We start from the raw sequence: 25506 nt of genomic DNA, 5'->3' as shown, positions 1-25506 counted from the left end.
TTGAGAAATCCAACTTGCATTGCCTCTCCACTGGTGTTCCGCAAGGTTCTGTTCTCAGCCCTCTTCTCTTCTCCTACCTTATCTCTGAGGTCCATCATTTCTAAGCATTGTTTTTTATACTATTTCTAAGCTCATAAGTCTCAGCTCTTGTCTCGTTTTTCTACATGACTGCCATCATAAATCTCTGCTTGTCTCGCATTTTTTGCTTGAGTGTAAAAAAAACATTTCTTTGAACTTAATCTCTCAAATTCAGAAATCCAGCTGGCCCTTCCATACAATACAACTTCTTTGTCAATTTGAGATCTTCTATGATCGTTTTGGCAAAGTCTGTGAGAAATTTGGGGTCTTTCGTTGACAAGCATCTTAACTTCAAAGAAAATATCTCTAACTTCACAGGCATGCTGATCTTCATGCTGCTCTCTATAACATCAGGGAGTCTGAAAGCTTCTTTTTGGTTTACCCAACTCCCATGTATGCTTCTGCTTCATTAATGCAACGCTCCTGGAGAATCAAGCTCCTACAGATGCCACCACCATTTGAATCTCTACACTAGGTTTCTGGGGTTGTCTTGACTCCTATCTACAAGGTTACATATTCAAAAGCACCATCCTACTCAAACACCCTTTGCTCAGCCAATGAACAGTGACTGCCGATTTCTGCACCACGCAGCAATGAACCACTAGCTAAACTTTTGAGCTCTGTGATCTCACAGAAAGAGATATCATACTTTATTCCTTGATATTTCTTGTAGTTGAAATATTTTTCTTACAGTGCTTATGTTGGAACTGGTTGACTCTTGAGTCCTTTTATGCTTGACATGCATCTCATTTCTTAGTTGCTTTGGATAAAAGTATCTAGTCAATGGCTGAATGTAAGTGTAAAAGTAGGTTCTTAAATCTAAGACGGAAAAAGGAATAATGTAAATGCTTGTGACAAATTTGTGGTAGATGCAATCCTGGAGATGTATAAACACCATGTATCTTGGTTAATTCTTAGTTTTAGATTTTTACATTTCTTGCTAAAGCTTTGATACTTGGTTTAAAGGAAAGGTTTAAAAAAAATACTATATATCGTCTCAACTTGGAGTAGAAAACACTCAACAAAGACATGTCTGGTAGAGTCTCTGTGAGTCACCATTTCAGTACAACAGTGGGACCAACTGAAAAAAAACAAAAAATTAAGGTGGCACTTTGCATAAGGAGTAGATAGTACCAGAGTAAATGCAGAGGTCCGTATATAATGAAGCAAGTTTAATCAGTTTATACTGGGAAGGAGACTAGGAAAAAAAGAAGAATCTACATTAGCAAAAAAGTAACTGCAGATGAAGATGAAAGTGAAATACAAAGTATGAAGCCCTTTCTGCTCCCACACATCAGCCAATACCTCACATGTTCCTTAAAGGTACCTAAATCTGAAACAAAACTCTCCTTCATTAGTGCCTTCCCCCCGAAGGCAGAAGACAAAACAAGGATTCTGAGTGTTCATAAGACACCAAAGCACATCAAGACTGATTCTGCATGTCTGTGTGTCAACGGATATGAATTTATGCCGCGCATGACAGTGGGTGTTCATTTTTGTGTGTCACACAACAAAGAACCAAGTATTATATTTATAGATCAAAATAATGTCTGCTCTTGGAGCGCTGACAGAAGAGCTTGGCAGGCGGCAGCAGAAATGTGACCCACTGCAGATAAGAAAGCTTTTCATGCCACCAAAAGAACATAGGCTACCCATTATCAGAGAAATAAAATTGCAGTGCTTAGTCTCATGTTTTCAAAGCACAAATGTAGTAAAAAAAAGAATAAAAGGTAATGTACATGTCTAATATTCAAGTGTTTTGCAACTATAGAGAAATAACTAAAAAGATCACTTTCAGTTAATTTATGCCTATCTTGTGTAATACTTGAATACAAAACAGCATTGAAGCAAACCACTTGGCCCCTTCAATGAGCACAGCTCAGCTAGATGTAAAGATGCTACCATAGAAGAACGAACTTTGACAATTTCCCAGAAATGACACAAGAAGCCATAATGAGAGTCCAACCTGCAAATTGCCAAACTCTGCGCTCAGCTGCAACATCACAGTCAAAGAGAGATCATATATAATCAAAAGGACCTGCTACCAGCATCCCAGATGCCAGACACACAAGGACACACCCAGATGGTCTGAATTGCAAGTTTTTTGTGCCAGAGTAGAATCCAAACATGCCGAGAGAGACATTATTTTCAACCAGTATGTTTTCCCAAGAACACTTATGCTATTTTCCAAAAATAAAAAACGATCCTAAATTTACTTTTCCACACCAGCGTGAAGGTGGTTTTGGCCTCATTATGACACGTTTTGATGTAAATGGGTCTGAACTTTAGGCTTTTGTTACTTTGGGGCATTATGTCACTGATGGTAGGACACTTTTGGGGAACAAAACAAAAAATCAACCTCAAAATTTTATGATAACATTATCTGAAATGGGCTAAAGCTGTTCTCAAGCAATGGCAAATTAAAAGAACAATCTCAAAGGTATGTTCTAAGACAAAAACTGCATCCCTTTTTCCTCAAAGATCTTACAGATTTGAAAACATTTAATTGATTGGTCATATGTTTGAAGGTGTGGGGACGTGTGATCCAGTAAGTGTGTTTTTATAGAGTATCTCCAGTTATTTCACAATAGCTTATAAAAACAACTAATATTCTTCCTTTGCTTCAAACATACAGGTACTGTATCTTCTCCAACAATCAACTTAAAAACAGCCGTTTTTTGTTTTGTAGTTTTCACTTATTTATTGCAACAGTAGAAAATGACGTGAATAGAAGAAGGAAACCCAGGGAGAATTTCAGAGAAGCTTTGCATTTCAGCCTCAACTGAAGTGTGACATATCATGGCTGTAATGACCACTAGGACTGTTTTAACTATATGAGACAAAATGTCTCGTTTCCCACAAATGAACCATCCTTTACACCTTGACCCAATGTCCAAGTTGAGGTCATCTACTTCCAATTCTAATTCTTATTTCCCTTACAAAATAGATATTTAATATTGTGAAAAATGTAGCTCTGTAACTTCTGCAATAAACTATCAAACCATTGTATCATCAGCATAAAGCTATATACATGTATTGTTAAAAATCCTCATCTTCGGAATAGATATTATAAAAAGTGTAAGTCAAAACAAAAAGCCTTGTAGAACGCCTATGTTAATGATAAAGTTGGAAGGAAGACCTTAAAGCCTAACACTTTTGATCTCAGAGAAAGTTTTGGAAACTAGCCAATACGCCGATATGTAACCAAGCGAGTCAACCTGTTTGGTCCTAAGTGTCAAAGGCTTTCAATAAATCTATAACAGGTGCTACACAAAAAGTTTTTTTCTTAAACCTGATCAACAGAGATGCAAGACGAGTAGAATAAAGGAAGGAATCTTTGGTAATTTACATGTTTTTAACGTTTCTCAGCGGAACTCCTCAATACCTTTTTTAATGAAATAAAAACCTAAATTTCTTAAATCTGTCACTGCTACCTAACATTTCTTACGATTTCTGTGTACATGAAAAGAAAAAAATGCTAAAACAGAATGATGAATGCAAATGTCAGGTGTAGCTACCAAATATTCAGGAATATTAACTAGTGTTCAAAAAATGCATACCGGTACATTTAACTCATTAAATGATAGCCAATCTTGTCTGCAGAATTTGAAATATCCGATTTTAAGAAGGACCGTAATAAGAGTTTCTACTAGCTGGCCTTTTAACATGGATGAAAGTCATTTTGGAAAATAAAAAAAAGACCAGTCATAAGGGCATACAAAACTTGAGGGTAAAGGGTTAAAAATGAATAAAAACTAGGATGTAACAACCAGGGTATAGGTAAAACCACAGTTAAGTAGTTTTTAAAGCATATTTTCTTGTTATATACCTTAGTTTTAGCCCTCTGAATGGTTCCTTTAAATTCCAGATTCAATTGATGATTGAGTGTCGTAGTGATATCAGGTTAGAGCCTCTAATTCAGATTGATCTCATAAAATACTATATTTTGCTCCCCAATGTCTCCCACTGAAACTGCAAACCTAAGCTTTAAATGACTTATTTGTCCACTGATCATCTCTTTAAATTTCTCCCCTTCCATTTTTCAGTTTTCATCTTCCGATCCCCTGAATCCCCAGATCATCCCCCAAGAGCCTCTCTCCTCATTCATTCAGCTTCCCCCACCCCACTATTGATCCACGCAAACACTCATCTATCCTCCATCTGTCCAACCATCCCTTCTTCCTGCCCTTCCGCCCTTCTCCCTCAGCTCCTTATCCAAGTCGAAGGGCTTCTGTGGTGAGGCTTAACACGGTCCACGACCTCTGTTGTCCCTGCTTGGGAACACACACAAACTGACAACCGCACAAAGACGGATGCAGACGCAAAGACGCACGCAAATTGTTTTCACAGCTCCATGAGCAACTCAAATGGCCCGGGAGTGACAGGGCAGAGCACTGGAAGGGAGAGTAAAAAAAAAAGTGAAGAAAAGCTAGATTTAACAATGGTGGAAGGAGAACAAAATGTAGAGCTTCAGTAAATATCAACAAAAATCTTATTTATGAGGCTTATAAACTGGGTTCTAAACTTTATACTCAAAAATGAAAACTTCTCCAAGTTCCAACAAAAGCTTTAAAAACAGGAAAAATGAACTGTTGAAATTGAAACCATCCACATCTATACTGATGACTTATAAAAGTTTTAAATAATCCATAAGGCCTTTCTTTGCACAAACACACCGTCATAATTCAAGAGCTTCTTTGATGTAATGAGATCAGAACTGTCTGCACAGGCAAAATATCAGGATTTGCTGCAACAACAGCTGCTTCAATCGGAAGTTCTGGGAGAAAGAAGCAGTTCACCTCCAGGGGTAAAAAAAAAACAAAAGGAGCAGCCATGGCAGATGAAATGAAAGTGAAAAACAAATCGCTGTCCTTTTGTCTGCTTGTGTGTAAACAATGAAGCAGAGTTGTGCGATGCAACACTGCAGCTCATCCATCAGTACTGATCTGCAACAAGGTCAGCTTCCAGCTCCATCGATAGGCATCTTAGCAGGATCCTGTGCTTGGGGTACCTGATGACCTCTGCTGTTCATCGCCACCTCACGTTTCTGTCACTGCACACCAATGTGAAACCTGCTGCGACTTCCAGAGGTGGGGTGAAGCCTTGGGGGAATAATGAAAGAAGACAGGGATCTGCCTGGAATGGCTTTGTCAAACTTCTTCACAGCTGCAGTGTGAAATCAAAAAATTTAAACCTTCATTTTTTTTTTTTAATATAACCTACTAGTGCTTTTTTGAAGCAATAAAACCTTTTATGTTTGGTGTTTATTTTACATATCTAGATTAATGAGATTACTGAGGCAAACTAATGTTATTTTATTATTTGAAAAAGGAAAAATGTCCTCTGAGATGAATTATACATTGAATTTTTAAAATATTTTTTGGGATTTATTGTCTCTTTTAGTGAAGATTAAAAAAAAAAATTCCAAAAAAACATATCTTAGATCCTAAAAATCACCTATTAGAAGAAGGACAAGACAATAATGGGAAACGTCTGGAAATCCGATCAATTCCTTTTCTGAGCAAACCACAGTAAGCAACTCAAAGCCAAGGCTATTTTCTTTTTTTTGCTGGTCTGGACATACAACTCTTTGAAGTCAATAACAAATTATAGATTATGATTATAATTTTCATTTTAATTCAAAACAGGATTTGTGTACCTCCAAAACTCTAAAATTGATTTAATTATGGCAACACAATCAAATCAAACTTTTTTTATAAAAAGTACTTCTCATACATTGCAAAGCTCAAAGAGTTTTTCAGTTAAAAACAAAAAAGGACAGAAATTAAAATACAAACTCAACCCAGGGCTCGACATAGCCATTTGTCCGCTGGCCCGGTCCTGTTTTTCGAGCAGTACGGACCACAAGACTTTATTTTTTACTTGTCCGCTCGGGCCACTAAAATATCTAACAATTAATACAATTTTCACCTTTTACAATAAAGTATATTTTGCGAAAACGTGTAGATTTACCTCGTCTTTATAATTCACTTTTTCTGCTAGTCCTGTGTTCAGACTTCAAGGGTTTCTATGGGAAACCTTTTATCACTCTTCTCCTCCTCTCCCGCCTGCACGCGCGGCTGTCACTGCCGAGCACCACGCGGCACGCGCTCACTCATTTTTTTTTCAAACTTTATTGAATGTAACAATTCAATACTAAACAATGTTAAACAGCAACAACGAAGGAACAAGCCAGTGGGTTATTATTACATTTTAGGCAGATATATTTAAACTGACACACATATCAGCGCGCCCCCTGGTGGTTTTTCACCGCGATGATCATAAATTCAACACCGTCACTGAAGAGAGACTGAAGCATGTCAGAGATGTGGAAGACATGGCAGGAATAGATAGGAATATGTTAGTAGTTATTAATTAGTAGTATGGACAGCAAGATATTTAATGAATGCATTGAAGATGAAACTGTATGCACTAAGCTTTAAGCTGAATGTCAAAGAATCAAAGGCAACTCAAAATACCTGAATCTCAGACTCAAATGGAGTATAAGGTCAAACTATTTTTTTGTTTGTTTTTCTTTACAACACTGTAAGCAGTAAGTATTTCTAGTTAGCTGAATGATCTCAGTAATTTAATTGTATTCACTTTTTCAATTATTTAATTTAATTAGGTAACTAAAGTAACTAAAAAGTAAATGTAACTTTGCAACAGTAACAAAAAGCAGAACCTTAAGGCAGTCAGGGCAAAAAAGTCAATAAAACTTCTTAACTATTGATTAGGAACAAATGTGAAATAGCAGTGATTAGAAGCAGCATGAAAACTTCTTAACTAGTGTTAACTACTACACTGCAGCGCTCTCTTCAAAACATCTGAAACAGACTAGAGCAGATTTAAGTTTGATATGCTCTATTTTTAGTCATTGAAAAGTGTATAAATAAGTGCTAGATGTCACCAGAATGCACCAAATTGCACCATATTAAAATTTTCCGGGGGGGGCATGCCCCCGGACCCCCCTAAAGTTGCAAGCACCTGCGGAGCGGCGGGTCTCGCTGTGTGCGGTGTCGGGCCAGTAACTTTCAAAAACTACTGGCCCTGTGGGCCAGTGCAAATTTCTGGGCTATGTCAACCCCTGCAACCCACCCTTTACCCTCTCCCTTCCATTAGAAAATACATCCCATAATCCCCCACACAATGAATACGTATAAAAGTAACTTCTAAAAGAAGTGTAAGGCTTGGCTCTACTGTGGGAGCCTCTTCATACAAGGAGCCAGCTCAGACACAGGAACATCCACAGTGCCCACCCAGATCAGGACAGCAACAGGGGCCACTCCACAGCCGTGAGGCTGAAATGTTGGACCCCAGCTTCCCTGGCTACTCAGCAACAACCACCGACCAAGCCGGCAAGCCCTGGCATAAAGGATCCCCACAGAGGAACATTGGGGCTAAAATCACAATAGGAACGAGATTAAAATAAAAAAAACACAAATGTAAAAACATTAAATAGAACATAAATTAAACACAAAATAAAATTAGGTACTGAAGATAATACATGATAAAACTAATAAAACTAATAAATAAGCGATGTGATTATCTTAAAGCAAAATTAAAAAAACCTCTATGGTCTCTGCGACTCTGAGGTTCTTCGACAGGCTGTTCCAGAGACGAGGACCGTAAGTTTTGATCCTCATCTTAAAAACAACTAAAAGGCCAGCACTGGAGGACCTCAGGGTCGATGAGGGCCCATACTTGAAAAGCAAATCACTTAAATAAGAAGACCCAAGACCATTAAAACATTTATAAAACATTGAAAAGGATCTTAAAATCAATCCTACAACACACAGGAAGCCAATACAGCGATTTAAAAATGGTTGTAATGTGTTCCCACCCCCTGGTCCTCGTCAGTACTCGTGCCGCTGAGTTCTGTAATAATTGTAGGCCTACAAACGATGTTTTAGGTAAACCAGAGAGCAGGGCATTACAATAATCCAAACTACTGAAAATAAAAGCATGCATCAGCTGGCAAGAAAGAGGAAAGGGCTCTGGCAATGTTTTTAAGATGATAAAAACCTGTCTTAATGATATTTTTAATATGTGGGATAAAATTTAGAATCGAAAAGTATGCTCAGGTTTCTCACACAGTGAAAAAGCTTAAAACTCTGAAGGGTGGTAAGATCACTTGTCTTTTGTCTTCGGAACCAATAATTAAAACTTCTGTTTTGTCCTGGTTGAGCTGTAATAAGTGACTTTATGTCTCAAATACAATTTTAAAGAGTAAATAGGTTCACGGTCATCAGGAGACGCAGTGATGTAAAGCAGTGTATCAACAGCGTAGCTGTGAAAAGTTAATGCTGTCTGCTGATGACATCCTCAAGTGGCAGTATAAACTAAAAAGTACAGAACCTAAAATCAACCCAAGGACAAAGTAATGTTTCTTAACTGGATTGACAGCTGATGACAAAAGCCTGTTGCATCAATTAAAGAAGCCATGCTTATGTGTGTGCTACAATGACAGGTTTTGTTTTTTAGCCATTCAGATCGGACTTTTTTTAGACCTGAAAATAAAGTTTGAATAAAAGTTTGCTGAAAGGTGTTAAGGACAATATGGCCAAATTTCCGCCCTACTCCCTAACGACGATAAAAACTAAATAGTATCTCGCTCCCTGGATTTTAAAAGCAATTCAAACACCATGTTCTTTTTTTAAAGGGCAAATATGACATTATCAATTTCCTGAAGTAACAAACCTAATAAATATGAGCATTTTATGAAGACTATTTATGAATCCACTATGTTCTGATGTTGAAAACTGTGATGGCTTATGGTCTATAGTCCCCAATCCACTGAGCATTGATGCACACCGGTTTTTCACAGAGACTTCTGGGAAATTTCACAGCACATCAAACTAAATAGTGCACTAAGTATTGAGTAGTGAAGGAATTCGGACACAACCTGTGTCTTTTATAAATGAAACCACTTAAAGAAATGGCCCCAGAACACTGCATGCATCCAAGTGGAAAAAGAAAATCCAACAAAATAAAAATTACTTTAAAGTGTAAATACAGAGATCCTAAAGCATGTCAAAAATAAGTTGAGCTACATCATTGATTGACTTGCATCATCTTAGACTGCAATAAAATCTGAAGATAAGTAATGCTTGAAAACTCACTTTGAGAACAGATAACCGTTTGACTCGACAAGAAAAAAACAAAAAATATTTAATTATTTAATTATTTAAATGTAAATCTTTACTTGGAAAGAAAAATATTGAAAAAGAGCTTTAGCACTTTCTGTGTTCACACGAAAACATGAAACTCATTTGGCTAAATTAACTTGATAAATGAATGGACAAAGGAGGGGGACAGAGGAGGGTTTTTTCTTTCTTCTTTAAACACAATAAGGGAAATAAATGATTTGGTGGAGAAGGCAAAAGAAAAACTTGAACCAAACAGTAATAAACAGAAGGTCAGGGAAAGAATAAAACTGACAAATCAACTTCTCAAATAGATTAAAGGTAATTATCTAATACAAAGCAGCTGGCTTGATTGGAAAATAAATAAAAAAAACTCTGGTGTCAAAATAAACCAGAGTGAAAAACACAAAGGACTAAATATAACCTTGAGAAAACCTGAACAAGTTTAAACAGGATGAAATCCTCTAAAGAACAAACTCAGAAAGCTTAACATATACAGATATAGCTTCCAAATGAGACTTCCTTTTAGGGTCACATGAGTTTAACAAATGGAGGGTTATAGAACAAAATATATAAGAGGACAAAATCGAAGTGTGATTGAAGTAAAATCCAACTGGCTATTTTAAAGAAGTTTTTAAAAAAGAGCAGGACAACAAAGGAAAAATAGTTTTGATCTTTACAACAGTATAAAACTAATTCTAACAGAATAGGTAATAAAAAATCAAAGTTTAAGAAGAATAAAGTGTTTAAAAAATGAAAAGTGTTTTCTTTTTTCTTAAAAGAAATGGCGTTTCTGAGTGAAGATTTAGCTTAGATAAGTGATGTTTGTTTTGTTTTTTTGGTTTTTTTAATAACTACTGAGGAGTTGGAGTTGAATTGGAACTGAAACCCATTAATATTTTTAGGCAAATGTTTTTGATTCTTAATCAAATCAGTGTGATGTGATAATGCTGCTTAGTGAAGCATATCTTCTTTCAAAGGTTTGATGTGTTGGAAGTGATTTCAACATGAGGCGGCGTACGATCGCTGAGACTATATAACAAATAATTCAGCAGTATTAGAGATCAATTTAAAGCCTCTGCTAAGCTGCACAGGAATATAGATTGAGTCAGCTTTTCTAAATCAAAGGACAGGATTTTACTTTTCACTCTTCTCCACAGACGGGTTTATTATGTCAGCATGAGGAGACGCAGCCTCCTGGTTTCCTATCAATCCTGCTGAATTGTGAGTTGCCTTCACCAGACTATCCACTGTCAGAGTCAATAGGAAAAACTTGTGTTTTCTTCTAGAAGCAATGATGGGAAAGTAATTTATGCTGAACTAAAACCCTCATTTTGGCTCTTAAGGAAAAATCATGCTTTTAGGTTTTTGGTGCCTAACTAAATTCCTTTAAGACAGCAGCATTTCTTAATTATTTTTGGTTGTAGATCTCTTGGATTTAAGGGCTGCACAGGGGTGTATTGGTTAGAAATCTCACCTAACAGCTAGAAGGCCCTGGTTCAAATCCCAGCTGGGACCTTTCTGGGTAGAGTTTACATGCTCTCCTTGTGCATGCATGGGTTTTGTCCAGTTACATTCCACAGTCCAAAAACATGCTTCATAGGTTAACTGATGGTTCGAAATTGCCCATGGGTATTAGGGCGGAACGATATGAGGAAAACTAGGGATATGCGATATTAGTGATCAATATTGCGATGACGATATAAATTGCGATAAATGAACAAGTAGCAAAAACAACAAAAACATTTCCATTTCACTGCAAAAGTTTAATTTAAATAAGAGTCAAAATACCTTAAATTATTCTCCAAATGATCTTCGTCTAATTAGGAGGGCAACAGCTAACATAAAAGCTCCATCTGATTGGTCAAATGCATAAAAGGATTTATTCAATTCATTAAATAGTCCAAGTTGCCAAAAGATTGTTTTAGCACATTTAAGGTTTACCATTTATTGTGATTTTTGTCGACTTTTGCGATATGGATATACCACAGCTTGAAATCGCGATAACGATAAATTTGCGATTAATTGTGCAGGCCTAATGGGTATGAATGTGAATAGAAAGGATAGGCTCCAGCAACCCTGTGACCCTAAAAGGGATCAAGTGTACTTGGAAAATGGATGGATGGATGGATGGATGGATGGATGGATGGATGGATGGATGGATGGATGGATGGATGGATGGATGGATGGATGGATGGATGGATGGATGGATGGATGGATGGATGGATGGATGGATGGATTTACTTTGTATCCTCATTTCTTTTGCAGATAATCCTAGTATCCTCAATACTCAACTACTTGGACTACAGGTGGAGGGGAAGTGTACAAAGTAAAGTAAATAATACATGTAAATAATTGTGACATAATTCTACACAGGTTTAAATCTGTCACAAGATACATAAAATCTGATATAACCAATAAAGAATTAAGGCTGTGAGATTTTCTGTATAGTTTATTATTTCCCTACAATATGTAGGAATATTCATGAGAAGAGAACACGTATAATTTGCCACCTCAGATATATTACAATCCAGAGAAGAAACTTCTTCTCTTTTTTAGTCACATTGGTCAGTCTTCAATGGCAGCCATATTGCATATTTAAATTCCCAATGGCTTTATGGAGAGAAAGGGGAAAGCTTCTAAGTCTTTTGGAACAATGAGAAAGATTTCCTGGATTATTCCTCATAGTTTATCGTCTAACTTTATTAAAAACACGACGGTGTAAACAGGCTGTAAGTGGGGTTTATTTAAACCATACGAGTGTTTTCCATGAAATGTAATAACAGTATCGATTGCATTTGACACCAATTTATCACAAATAACGGAAATACGGCAGCATGCCCACAATGTCCCAAAGTAGCGGTAGCCTACCTTTATTAAGCACTTATGAAAATGTTCTTCCTCATTGACTCCCAGATTACAGCCCTGATGACCCATCCTGATCAAAAACAGTACTTTGTTCCTTGCACCACCACTGGGTCCCAGAACAGACGTCTCTTTTCTTATATTTGTTTTTCATTGGTTAAAAGGGGATCAAAAGACTCATTTAGATAAAAAAAAAATTCTATGAAACAGACCAGACGTTTGGTGTAAACTGCCATCTTAGACAGCTGTTTTACCCTCAAAACACATGCAGACAATTTGACAAAAAACTATCACGGCCCCCTTATGTTTTTAAATGTTCAAACTCATATATACATATTTAATCTGTAACCACTAATGCTATTTTCATTTCTTAAAAAAAAAAAAAAAACATTAAAACGTACGACAACCTTTGAAAGCTTGGGATCAAAATTAGGCCAAAAACGGAGAGATATTTTAGCTTTTTACAGAAGGGCTAACACAACCTGACCAAGCGGGAAAAGACACCGCTCTGTTGTCAAAATGAGTAATGAACACAAATATGATACCAGGAGCTAAGAGCAGGTCTCAGATATCCAGATGACTGCGCAATGATGTATGTCTGCTTGCGGCGTCAAAACCTTCACAGGAAGGATCCCGGTGCTTCACCCCGAGGTGTTTTGGAGCATTTCTTTCAAACAGCGGAAGTCAGACAACAAAATGCACCTGGGTTTGTTTTTCATTTCCAGAGTTGGTTTCTATTCCAAACTGCATGTGTCAACTTCGTTGGAGGAGCTTTGGATAGAATGAATGTTGTTTGGGGACAGTTTTTTGATGGGCTAATGGAGTTTCCCCACAACCACCAGTGTGTCACGTTTCAAACAACAAAAATAAACATTCAGACGCGGCAGAAATGGGAAAAAAACTGCAAATCTATCAGTCAAGTGTTTTTAGTTAATTTTTTCTTTGTTTTCAAACAATAGTTTAAGTACTGAATGTGTCTAAAAGTATGATTAGGTACTTGAATTTGTAAAAAGCCTCAAAAGACCAAATAGAAAAACAAATCAATGCTTAAAACTAAGGTGATAAAAAAATCTTCCTTTATCGTCAGTGTTCTTCATTGAAGGAAGCAAATGGTCCAAACTGGGTAATTGAAAGTCAGTCTTAGCTTGAATAAAGCTAATCTTTTGCTAGATGGGACATCATTTGTATCCCAGCAGCACACGGTTGCCTAAAGTCTCTAAGTGAAGCTGACTAACAATAGCGGTTCAATTATTTTGGAAAGTTCAAACGCCTTAGATTTAATTACTGCAGCGGACACATTACCTTTGAGTTGCAATAAAGTTTTTAATTTAAGTACCTTTGGTGCAGGTTGGCTCGTCGGATTTTCACAACCACCAATTAGTAGCAGATGAATTGAGTGAGTAAAGGCCAACATAAACCTCTAATAAACGTTTGCGCCGATTATGCACTCTCACTGCTCAAGCAGCAGCACTGAGTTATAATCGTTATAAACCACTGCCCTGTTTTAGCTGATTCCAGCTAGTGTTATCATTTTTCGTCTTGTTTGTGTGTAGCAATGTTGCCTAAATTACAACTTACAAATCAAATATTAATAAACTTTTTTTGTTTTTAGATTAATGTGGCAAAAACTTGAAAAAAACACCTAGAAACTTTTGCTTTGCTGTTCTTAAAGAGTTCTGGAGACTATGATGTGCAAACTGTTAGAATTTGGGGGCTGCACAGTGAGAGGGCCCTGGTTCAAATCCCAGCTGGGTTCTTTCTGTGTGGCGAGTGCATGTTCTTCCCATGTATGTGTGGGTTTTCTCTTGGCATTATACCCCCACCCCATCCCACCCACCCCCAGGTCCAAAAACATGCTCTATAGGTTAACTGATGATTCAGAACTGTCTCTAGGTATGAGTGTGTGTTGGATTCTCTGTGTGGTTGTGTGACCCTGCGACAGACTGGCCATCTGTCCAAGGTGGACCCTGCCTTCACCCAACAGTTACTGGGATAGGCTCCAGCAACCCCATGACTCCTTAAGGGGGTCAGTAGGTTTGGAAAATGGAGAGATAGATGTTAGGAGTTTGCATCTTTACTTCAGTTTTCCTTTTAAACTCTCTTGGTTGATAATTCTTTTTATAATGTATTACTTATTTTGGGGGATTTCTATTTTCACAGACCCGAGTTGAGTTCTGTCCTGCAGGTTTTAAGTTCTGGTTAATTGCTCACACCTGCTGTTGAGTTCTGTTCACCACAGCTGCCTCTGGTCTCATTTGTCTGTGTGTGTGAAAGTAGTTCCATGGATTCACTTGTCATTTGCCAGTTTATGTGCCAAGGTAGCTTGGAGAAGTCTGTTGTCAAGTCTCTGTTTTGTGTTCCAAGTTTTATTTATTTATGTATTTTCTACTTTTCAGAAGTTGTTCAAGTTTATTTAACCCCTTCACACCAGCGCTTTTACTCCAGTGTTTACATTTTTTGACTTAGGTAATTCTTCAACTGTTAACTCAATTAACTTAATTACAATTACAATTGGTAATTCGGAGTGGAGAACAGCAGCCTTTCACTGATATGCAACACTTTTCAATAGTGAATTGCTTTTGTAATCAACGTAAAACAGCTGATTCTGTCACAGAGAAAAGTGAGTGAGCCGTTATGCAACACATTACTAAGCTAAAGTGCAAAGCTGCTTTTCTCCGGGTCAGAATCGGCTGATTGATCGTGTTAACGGTCTAAGTGTTATGGTATATCATAGAGCCTGGGCTACTTAGGTGTTGCCATCTCCGGTCTTAAGGGATTAATAAATCGATCGATTTTTCACTTGCAGCTAAACCTCCACATCTGGGTTTGGCTTGAAACTCTTTAGTTTTGCAATGAGCAGCATATACGTCTGTGCCCCTCCCACATACCAATTTTGCACCTTTATACATAATTGTGATTTTGACATGAGTTATATTTATCAAAATTTAAGAAAAGCCAACAAAATCAAGATTTTTTTGTCATCCTTTTCTATAAATCCTTGCTCAGCGAGTTACAAGAGTTACATTACATGAATGTTATGTGTTAGCTTTTAGATTTAGCAGACATTTTGGGGATTTGGGCATAATACATTGATTAATTATATGTGCTGACAGAATTTACTAAGTATAGATCGAAAAAAATTGCAAGACCCTAGAGACAAACAGGTAAGGTAGCATGTATGTGAAAATTATAAGTGATAAATTGCAAATATTTATATAACTGTTTACTTCCAACATTAAGACCCAAAGCGCTTTGCAGTCACAATCTCGTAACACCCATGTAGATACACACTGATGGGGGCAGAGGTGCCATGCAAGGATGTAGCAGGTGAAGGTACCGTAACCATTCGGCTTGCAATAACCGTTCGGGGTCCTTTCGACTGAGGATAATGTCACACTATGGTAGCCCCACTTGGACAAACTATGTAGCGTGGAGATCTACTCGGGCTCTACATATTTTCATTTCACGTTTCCTTTTGTAACATAAAGTTCTTTTCCCTCATAAGTTGTGTCTGACATTATTCTTTGCAATGTTTATAGAGAGATTTTACCACAACCCACTTTGTAAAAAGATGTGTGGCTGTTAGAATGAACCTGCTGCTCTACACAAGCGAACCGTGTCTCTGAGCAGACCAGCTGGAGTCTCGTAGCTTCGTGTTCGGAGGCAGGGAAGGCACTTTGTTATAGTGTGCAGTCCGGAGAAGGGTTTGGACCGCAGTCCGTTTGGCTGCAAATCCACTTAATAATAATCATGACAATAATAAAAGCACGTTTAGAAGATAATCTCGCTCTGTTTCGGAGCTCTGTCTGTTTACAACGGATGGCATAATATCTTCTACTATGGTAGTATCGTAATTTGTCCAGACCAATCACTATCTGACACGTCATCGGACCAACGGACAGCCAATCACATTATGTGACGTCAGCACTACTCGAAGGACCCCGAACGGTTGTTGCAGGCCGAATAGTAATGGTACCTACACCGGACCTGGAGTTTAGTGTCTTGCCTAAGGACACTTCGACATAAGGACAGGCAATGGGGGAACAAAACCTCCCATCCAATCAGAGGTTGACCGCTCTACTTCCATAACCCTAACTACTGTAACTACGTAACTATGAATCTTGGATGCTGTGCTCTGTCCAAAGGACTCCCTGTGCCCTCACAAATTAATGCTTGGGTTCAAACAATATTCATGGTGCAACTAACTTATCTATAAACACGTTAAGTTAAAAATTAATCTACAAATTAAAGTATATAAAAGTACTGAAAACTGTAAATTACTGTCTTCAAAACAAAATAGATTAAAAAAAATCGGAGAAATGTTAGATTTAGAAAAACACTAAGAACCAAAAGAATGTTCCTGGAAGCAACCTGCAAGCCCTAGGACCTGCTGTGTACATGTATCTCATGAGAGCTACAGCAGGAAAAAAAGCGGTTTTGTGCACAAAATCCATTTAAGCCCACTGAATGGACCACCAGTTTAGTCACAGGTCAAGGTGTGACAGCTGCTGCACTCTTTGGAACAGAAAGGAAAGCAAGGTGAAGACGGATGGAGACATGAAAATGGCCAGAAACATGAACACAAAAGGTGGATGTGTGTGAAAAGATGGAGAACATGAACAAGAAAGGCTGATAAATTAGAGTTGTGAAAAAAGAAGCCCGACAGGAAATCTATAGGCTAGAAGAGCTAAAACTCTGTGTGGGTCTTGTTGAGTGCAGCATAGCACAAAATCAACAAAAAAAAACCTACTATTGAAAAAAATCTTACCAAGTTGTTTCAATACAGAAACATATCTAAAGATTCCACTTGTTGCTACAAAGCCGGAGCAGTGTTTGCTTTCAGCTTAAACACTCTCAGTAGATTTTCTTTGAAAGCCTCAAAAACTAACAGCATGAGTTAGATGCAGATTACAAAACAACTGTGACCGAGTATTACTAATAAATTGACATGGTACAGCAGGTAAGCCTGAATTTATCTGAGAAAGAAAATAATTTGCGAATCTGCAAAAAACAAAAAGAAAATAAGACTATTGCATAAATTTGTAGACCAATTTTGCAGATGTAAATAGAAGAAAATGATCTTTTTTCTGTTTTATAAAATGTACGTCAGCTTTAATGTTAGTTTGTCTGTAGGATTTGTCTTTTTGAAGGTTTTCTGGGCTTTTGACTTTTAAGATTGGACTGTTAACACAATCTCCACTGATTTGCAATCAGGAAAATGCATCCCACTCACATGCACTGATAGCATTTCTGCATTCATGCCACAGCTTCCAAGGGGTAAATTATTCATCATGTCCCTCAGTGGTGGAAATGTCACAGGAATGTACTGCCCCAGACAGACAAACACTATGTCTCAGATAGCCTTTGTTTTTTAGCCTCAAGTAAGAAAATCCTTACACTTTCAAAATTTATGAACAAAATACTGTATCTTGAAATTGGTTTTAATAAATTACCTATACGAGTAACATCATCTATAGTCTCATATCTGAAAGATTGATTATTGTGTCTTTTTTGCCATCGGATTATGAATTATCATCAGAATGTAATTAATCACTACACTGCATTACAAGCCTGTAATTTCACTCCATTGACTCCATTCAATTAACGCACAAACCAGCAACATAATTAAAGATCCATCAACATCAAATACCCACGAGTCATCTGCACGGCTCCACTCAGCCAGCCGATAGTGGGAAGTCACGGTTGTGTCATCTACTAGCGCTGGAGGTCTGAGTCATGGTTTCGGTGACAGCAGCCGGTGGGCACTATGGCCTGATACAGCGATGAGGACTACTGACACAGACAGTGAGTCACCGATGACATGAAATGTATTTGTGTATTCGCTGGCATACGTGCTTTCGTGTAATAGCGTGTGGGTGCTTGTGTGATGTTGTTGGTAGAAAAACACCATCTGATCACGTTATGCTTTCGCTGTGATCAATCCAACTTTTTATCTTATAGAACATCTAATTTAACAATTCTAAAGTCTTTTTTAGCTTCAACAAGCCACTTTGTTTTTTTCTTACAAGATTACTAAGCCTAAAAAGCAGAAAATGGTTGAATTACTTTTTTATCAAACACACTGTTACTGGTATTTTTTTAGACTGGAAACAAATCTTCCAATATTTGTTACTGTTGCTATAGCCCAAATCCAGTTAATGAGAGTTTATTGAAAGCAGAGATGATGTTTAACTTTGTTTTTTTATTTAACCATGAGTGTGAGAACTATTTTAGGCAAAAAAAGAAAATACTTAATTGGAGGTAACTGTAGAAGTTTCAGAAAAGACGTGATGACCAGGTGCAATCTGTCAAGAACAAGTGCATATTGTTTTTATTAATTATGAACCCATGATGACATAACTTTTGAAGCACACACATCTTCAAGCCTGACTGATTGATCTCTGCTCAGCTGCAGTAGCGTCAGCTCTATGCAATTAGCGTAGCTAATGAAGCGGGAGAAAAACTGCTGTTAAATTACACAAACCGCCAGTTTTTCCACTTAAGGCACACTGACCAGAAGTGTTTTTCACTATGTGAGGCCTGCAAAAAAGAAAAAGAAAAAATAGAAAATCACATGGCAAAAACAATTACTTTCAGCTATGAGTCTCAGAGACTTAATTTGTGGTTAGCAGGGTTGGTTTCAACAAAAGACTGAGGGCACTGCGGTTACTGGTCGTTGTGCAAAGGAAATGCCTTTTCATAGTGAAGTATCCCGTAACCCTTGTACCATCTTGTGGGGTCAAAATGACCCCACCCTTACAGTGACGTGTTACCCCTACCATGACAAAGGTGGATAAATGTGAAGAGGATTTCATGCAATCCATGGACACCAGTGAAGATCACATTATTGAAGAAAAAAAGGTTCAGTACACTGTCTAGTGGGGTCTAGATGACCCAACTCCCAACGTTAAAGTGCCTTGGATAGCACAAGGGTTAAAAAGTGTAAAATCTAGCTTTTTCACTACAGAGAGAGCTAATTGTCCACAACCAAACTAACAAACAGTTAGACATCCAGCGCAGCTTGTGATGCTATCATCTAGCTTAGCTATTACAGCAGCTAACAGAGCAAAACATGTTGTTGACTGTGGTTTGGCATTAGTTCCACTGCATTAGACACAATCACTATCTTTGTGACAGCATCTCATTCACAGGCGCACACACTCCCTTCCTATCATCAGCAAAAATCTGCAGCCTTCCCATTTACAGCACAGTGGCGTGTTTCATGTATATTCGCCGCATGTGGAAATGCCATTAGCACTCTGATGTAAACATGTTCACTGGCACAGTTGTATCTCCTATTCAGAAGAAAATGAGCCAGGCGGGGTCTTTCTTCCACGGCATAACTGGCGCTTTTCAAGCACACACTCTTACATCCGAGTCATACATATAACATCTTAGTGATTCACTTTTACTGAGCTCATAAAAGTCCATTCAACAAGGTTTCATTTGGTTGGCATAACTAATGTGCCTATAATGGAGATGTGCACATATAAAGCCATGTAACTTTTTCATTCTACACAGGAACGCATCCAATTCCAGACAAATAAACAAACAAAAAACCTCTAAAATATTATTTTGTAAATAGAAATCCAGGCCAAAAATAGTTTTGTATTTAATACCTCACCAATAATGTTGTCTTGATTTTTTTTCCCCACAATGTACCCTGTGTCACTATTCTATCCCATGAAACGTTGTTGGGTAATGGGAAATGAACTGTAAAAGGTGAGAAACCACACATGAAAAGTAAATCACACCCAGTAAAGTAACTAGGAGTTCCAATAGGAAAAAGGTCTCTCCCTAATGGGTTACTTTCGCAAAAACAACCAAAGAGTTTCAGGAGGCACTGTTTTTTTTGGGGGGCAGTTATCGTTGTGAGAACCATTTGTGACATCAGATGTGACATCATCGCATGGACCCCTTCACAGTGTTGATCAATCGGATGGAGCCCTTTCAGATTAGATACCCGCCTCCTATGTAGACTAGGGTCATTTGGAGTATAATTTAAGGTATGTTAGCTCTTAATTAAATTAAAATGTTGCAGTGAAATAAAAAAGGTCTTCAGAGTGCACTCAGACCAAGTACGCTTGAGCCAGATCTATGATGGTCCATCTCCTTCACAGTTTCAGCAAAGAAAAGCTGGTCACATGCCCGGCGTGAACATAGCATCACAGTCACCGTCTCAAACACCCATGCGCACACACATTCACACACTGATGGTGGCTCCGCTGACGAACGCTGGCGCCAACCTATAACCACCAGGACCAATGTGGGATTCAAGCGCCTAGCCCAAGGACTCTTCGACATATGGACATGCAAGGCGTGAACCCAATATTTGATCTTTCTATCAGAGATCAAGCGCCCTACCTCTGCACCACAGCTGTCCCCAAGTTCTCCTAAACTTTAATGGGGTCTGTCTGGTACACACAAGATACTGATTTTTTTTACCAAATTTTCTAGTTAATGAAAAAGCGCCACAATAATTCTCCATTTACAGTAAAGAAAGGGAAAATCCTGAAACAGTGTTGTTGTTAGATGTCAAGTAGGTACTGGCAGTTAAAGGAAAATGTTAGCACTTTGTACTCCCATCTATCTATCCAGCCATTTTCCAAACCCACTTAACCCTTTAACACCGGAGCTCTAGCTCCAGTGTTGACATTCTAAAAGTCAGCGCCATAATGCAAATCGATGCAAAGCCGATATGAAAAGCCGCTTTGTCTGCATCAGAATCAGCTGATTCACGATGATCAAAGAGTGTGTGTTGTGTAGGTGTCACCGGCAACATTGCTGGTGCTAAAGGATTCATCTCTTTTGGGGTTGCTGGAGCCTATCTTTATTATTGGGCAAAGGTGGAGTTCACCCTGGATGGTTTGCCAGTCCACCATAACTTGTCTCCTGTTCAGCAGCTCAAGTGTTGGTTATTCCAGCCTCAAACAGGAGTTTAAAAAACTGTGTGACCTTGTAGGGGTGGATTTGTTCACTCTCTAACGTGTAATGTGAACTCAAGCCAAACACACACAAAAAGCGGTAACAATTTTGGGATTTCCAGCTAAATCAGACTAAGGATGTCTAAACACACCCATTCTGCCAGCCTGTTAAAACCTAAAAGAAACTCAAAAGGCCAGAAGAGCGGCACAGCATTTACTGAGCCAATATACAATAGAAATAATATGATTTTCACTGTTTTGCCGCCTACGCGTTTGCCAACACATTTCTTCAGCAATTCTGTGAAGTGCAAATGTGCCATAAAGAGCCCTAGAAAAGTATGTGGTTCCTCGGAGGAGCTCCCAATTCTCTATTTTTTAGAATACTCAAAGCAAAAATAAAGATAAATTTGTACAAACACTGTTGTTTTTTTATATATAACACAAGAACCATAGTAAGGCATCAGTTCGTTCAGTTTCTAGAGTATTGTTTGCAAATTGTGACAGCTGACATCTGTTGTGCAATATCACTGTTGCACGCATGACAGGCTTTCCATACCTCTGAATCTAAATCAGACTCCTTTGATGATTTCTGTTCAGGAAAGAAAAAAAAACTCTTTAAAGGCAAACACATGTAGGAGCAAAACGACTACATTTGCAGGTAAAGCTGAATAATGCATGGACTACATCAAAAGAAGGGGTGAATTTGGGATATTTTGCTTTTTTTGTCTTTAGATTAAAGGCTTTGAACTATTTTCATGCATAGTAACTAGGAACTATGTCATTTATTAATAACAATTGATAACAATATTTATAGTCCTAAGTAGGGCAGTTTGTTTGCCCCACTCTTGTTTCAACATCAGTCCAGTAACAATTTAAGAAGGAACAAGTATGCAAAAAAAATCTTTGTGAAATGCTTCACATCTAAAATATTGAATTTGGTTTAGTCAACTGCAGTCATTTTTACCCTATTTTTCATTTAGTTGTGTTTTAGAAATTGCATCATGGGAGGCCCGCTTGCTGCTCCTTGCCTTTTTTTCCCCCCCAGTCTAGACTGGTTCAACAGACACAGATGGTGATGGGAGACTGAAGGGTTACTGCCAGAAAGTTAGGTCAAATATTCTCTCATCCTGCACAAAGCTGAGCATATGTCGGAGGAATGCGATGCCGATCCATCCAAATCACGTTTTTCCTCCCTCTTCCAATCCCATCAGAGGTCGGTGTTGACGCTGAAAGCTCTCATCTGCAGCATATTTCAATTACTCAATATCTCAAGCAACGTCATGACCTTTTAGACACCTATTACGGTCTGAAAATGTGACCTTTGAGTAATCCATCTAACCTCTTGTCTGCAGATCCTCCTCTTCAGCTCAGTGTCACACTGAAGACGTGTCTCTGGCTGATTCCCCAGGATAACCTGTTTGTTTGTTTAGTTTTCACTAAAAAAAACTGTTTCCGCTCCTCTGATTGATCGCCCCCCCCTTACAGGATCAATAGTAATTGTAGTACTTACCAGCTGCATGCCACAGATGAAGGCCAAGGTGCATCTGCCACTACAGCACCCCATGATGTTCTCCTCCCTCTCTGCGGTGGTCCACGTGGAGCAAAAGCTCGGGAGAGCTCCCAGATTCCTCCCGTTACAATCCGACAGCTCCCTCCCTTCCCTGATTTTTTTTTTTTTTTGGAATGGGGGGGGGGTCGTCTGTCTGGCCAGCAGCCCAGGTAGGGGCGGCTTCAAAGCGAGCAGTTCAGCCCCTGTGCTCTGGGGGGCTCGGGGGAATCAAAGCTGTCTGCTTCGTTCAGACGGAGGGGCTCCTGAAGCCTCCACTGGATTTCCAGGGGCCCAAAGATGGGGGGGGGGGGGGGGGGGGGGGGCGAAACAACAAATGATTCAGCTGGTGGGATGCATTTTAACTGACAATTGGAGGAATCTCCTAGAGACAAATAAATCAGGGCTTGGTTTATTTAGGGAAAAAAAGGTGCCAAAAAGCCGTGTCCACTCCAGCACCCCCTGACCTACTAATTCCAGTAAGGCTGCATTCTCGTCCCCATCATTTAAAGCAGAGTTAGAGCCAAATGTTGGTATTAGATGGAGATATTCAGATTAGATCGCTTGTTTAGTAATGCAATTAAGCACCACTTTGTGTTATGGCTTATTAGAAAAGCCTAATTTGTTTCCAGGCGGAGTAAACAAGTGAAAGTGGTCCCTAGCTCTTCCTCTCCTCTTCTCTCTGGGGAAGAAACAATCATGAATCCTCAGAAGAAGAAAACTTCTGCTCTCAGATTTATTATCATTATTATTATTCAAAATGCTGTGTTGAATCCATCCTTGCACATTTTGTTGCATGGATGTTAAGAAATATCACCAGCTACCAGAAGAAGAAGAAGCAGAAGATCTCTGGATGATGAGTCCTCCTCCTCCTCCGGTTCATCTCCACAGCAGATTCTCTTTAAACAGCCACATTTGGGTGAGCAAAGATCGCAGCCTCCTTTACAGCAGCAAAGATCACATGGGGGAGAAAAAAATAAATAAACAAAAACAGAAAATACCACATGTCCAGATTTCGGAGGAAAACATGGTTGTGAAATTCGTTTTCCAGGTTAAGTCTCCAATGAAACGCCGCGGAAAAGAGGAGCGCAGGAAGTTTATGTTGTCATCTCGGGCTTGTCTTCAAGGAGTGGAAAGAGGGGAGACAATGGAAACCAGGATGGACCAACGGACCGAGGGAGACAGCCGAGAGGAGCGTCTCCCGCCCGCCATCTGTCAAGTCAAATAACACGCCTTCGTGCGCCTGCGCCGGAACGGAATTTCATAATAAAAGTCTTTCCGTGTGGTCCTGCCATTGACTGTACATTTAGGTTGTTTTCCTTCATAAAAACATTCGAATTTAGATACGAATACATTTCTAAAAAATATTACACTAGCTTGTATTGTGACTTATTAATAATATTTTTACCAACGTTATTTACGTGACTTAAAGTGCAAAAATTCCACTAAATGTGTAATTCCAATAAATGTGGGTCTTAATGGGTTAATTGCTGCAAATATGTATTATAAACTTTTATCTTATTTCATTTTGCCCTGCCTCTTTTTTGGTGCCATGCATTATTGAAATTACCCCCTATTTGGCAAACTCACTTATTTCAATAGCACCAAAAAAATCTTGATGGGAGGAACCTAGCTGTAGACGGTCACATTCATGTTTGTATGTGCCAAGACAGAAATTTTGATAGAATAAACAGAAAATGGGCAATATGTGATTAATATTAAAACAAAGTGCAGACAAAACAAATAGTGGTATCTGTTTTGCCTGTACAGTGCTTACTTGCACCGGTCTCTGCTTTTAAAAAGATATACAGTAGGTCATCCCCTGCATTCGTAGGGCAGCTGAGGCAAACCATGCAAGCCCTTTGGGTTGACCACAGAACAAAAGGAAAAAAGTCCAGTCAAATTCTCCATAATATACAATTCCGAGAGCTCCACCAGTTCACATTTGGTGTCATTGAAAACCCCAAATGCCCTCTGTAGATGGTAAAAGAGGTCACTTCACTAGTGGTTGGGAGATTTTCTGCTTTAGAAATGTCCTCTACGAAGGACACATTCCCGTTGCTGGCAGTTGAGACATCTGGGCTTTTGCCACAACATTTTCTGACTTTAGGATTTTGCTTTAGATTTTTTGTAATAGTTTAGGAGTTAGTACCGTACAGACAATGAAAGCCAAAGATGATGGTTGAAGTCTGTACTTAGTTGCAGATGTGGTCATTTTGTCCAAAATCTTAACTGCAGCACAGAAAATGTGTTACATTTTTTAATTTAACCAATTCAGCAATAATAGGGTGTCATTCAATGCACAGAGTCATATTGCAGTTAATTGAATTTGCTCCAAAGAAATTATAGGCGTTCCTGTGAAATGAAATACTGTCACAAAAGCTTGGGAGTTTTTTTTTTGAAAAGGCTTTTATTTTGAAGGCAAGCATCCCTGCTCATGTGCTCCTGCACGCTGACTTGTCGGTTCTGAGACTGAGCTCGGCGGGGGAGCGGCGGGGTTCTTTCACCCCCTCAAACACAAGCCGACAGGGAAAGAGGAAGCCTGACTGTGCAGCTGCTCGTGGGCATGAACTCACCCACGATCATCCAGGCTGTGTCACCAGGCAGTGTTCCTGTTTGTTTGCTTGTTTTCTCCATAAATTAACTAATTATAGTCTCTCTCTATAGGAGCTTTCATCCTCTGCCTGTGCTCCAAAAGTATGAAAGACAACAGAAATATGAGGTCTTGTGATTTGTTTGCAGTTCATAAGGTATTTGCATGTATGAATCTTGAAACTTCAAGTTATTAAAATTTTGCAGAACATGAGTCTTTATGGTTTAAGTGTGCCACGCCTAAAATGGCAAGTAGCTTTAACAGACACTGAGGTGGAGAGGGCCATCACTGCTCTGGCAATACAACATAACGGCTGCTTCCCCTTCACCATCAATCTCTGTCAGAGGCTGCTCC

General features: G+C 38.7%; 1 protein-coding gene across 2 annotated transcripts in view; it reads right to left on the bottom strand.

Annotated features, from left to right (window-relative positions):
* nkain2 (sodium/potassium transporting ATPase interacting 2) overlaps positions 1 to 23803 on the bottom strand; it is an 81258-nt gene extending 57455 nt beyond the window's left edge. For both annotated transcript variants that reach the window (XM_004083732.5, XM_023953082.2), the window contains exons 1-2: positions 23384 to 23803; positions 22524 to 23241 (exon numbers count right to left, since the gene is read on the bottom strand). In XM_004083732.5, the coding sequence (XP_004083780.2) occupies positions 22524 to 22577 (54 nt within the window). In that variant the 5' untranslated portion in view covers positions 22578 to 23241; positions 23384 to 23803. The remainder of the gene's footprint in view (positions 1 to 22523; positions 23242 to 23383) is intronic.
* Positions 23804 to 25506: the final 1703 nt, after the last annotated feature.

The sequence above is a fragment of the Oryzias latipes genome, chromosome 24 (genome assembly GCF_053564925.1).
Source record: "Oryzias latipes strain Hd-rR chromosome 24, Olatipes_Hd-rR_3.1".
NCBI classification, from domain to species: domain Eukaryota; kingdom Metazoa; phylum Chordata; class Actinopteri; order Beloniformes; family Adrianichthyidae; genus Oryzias; species Oryzias latipes.
Note: the sequence above shows the minus strand (reverse complement) of the source record. Positions and strands in the feature narration are given on the sequence as shown.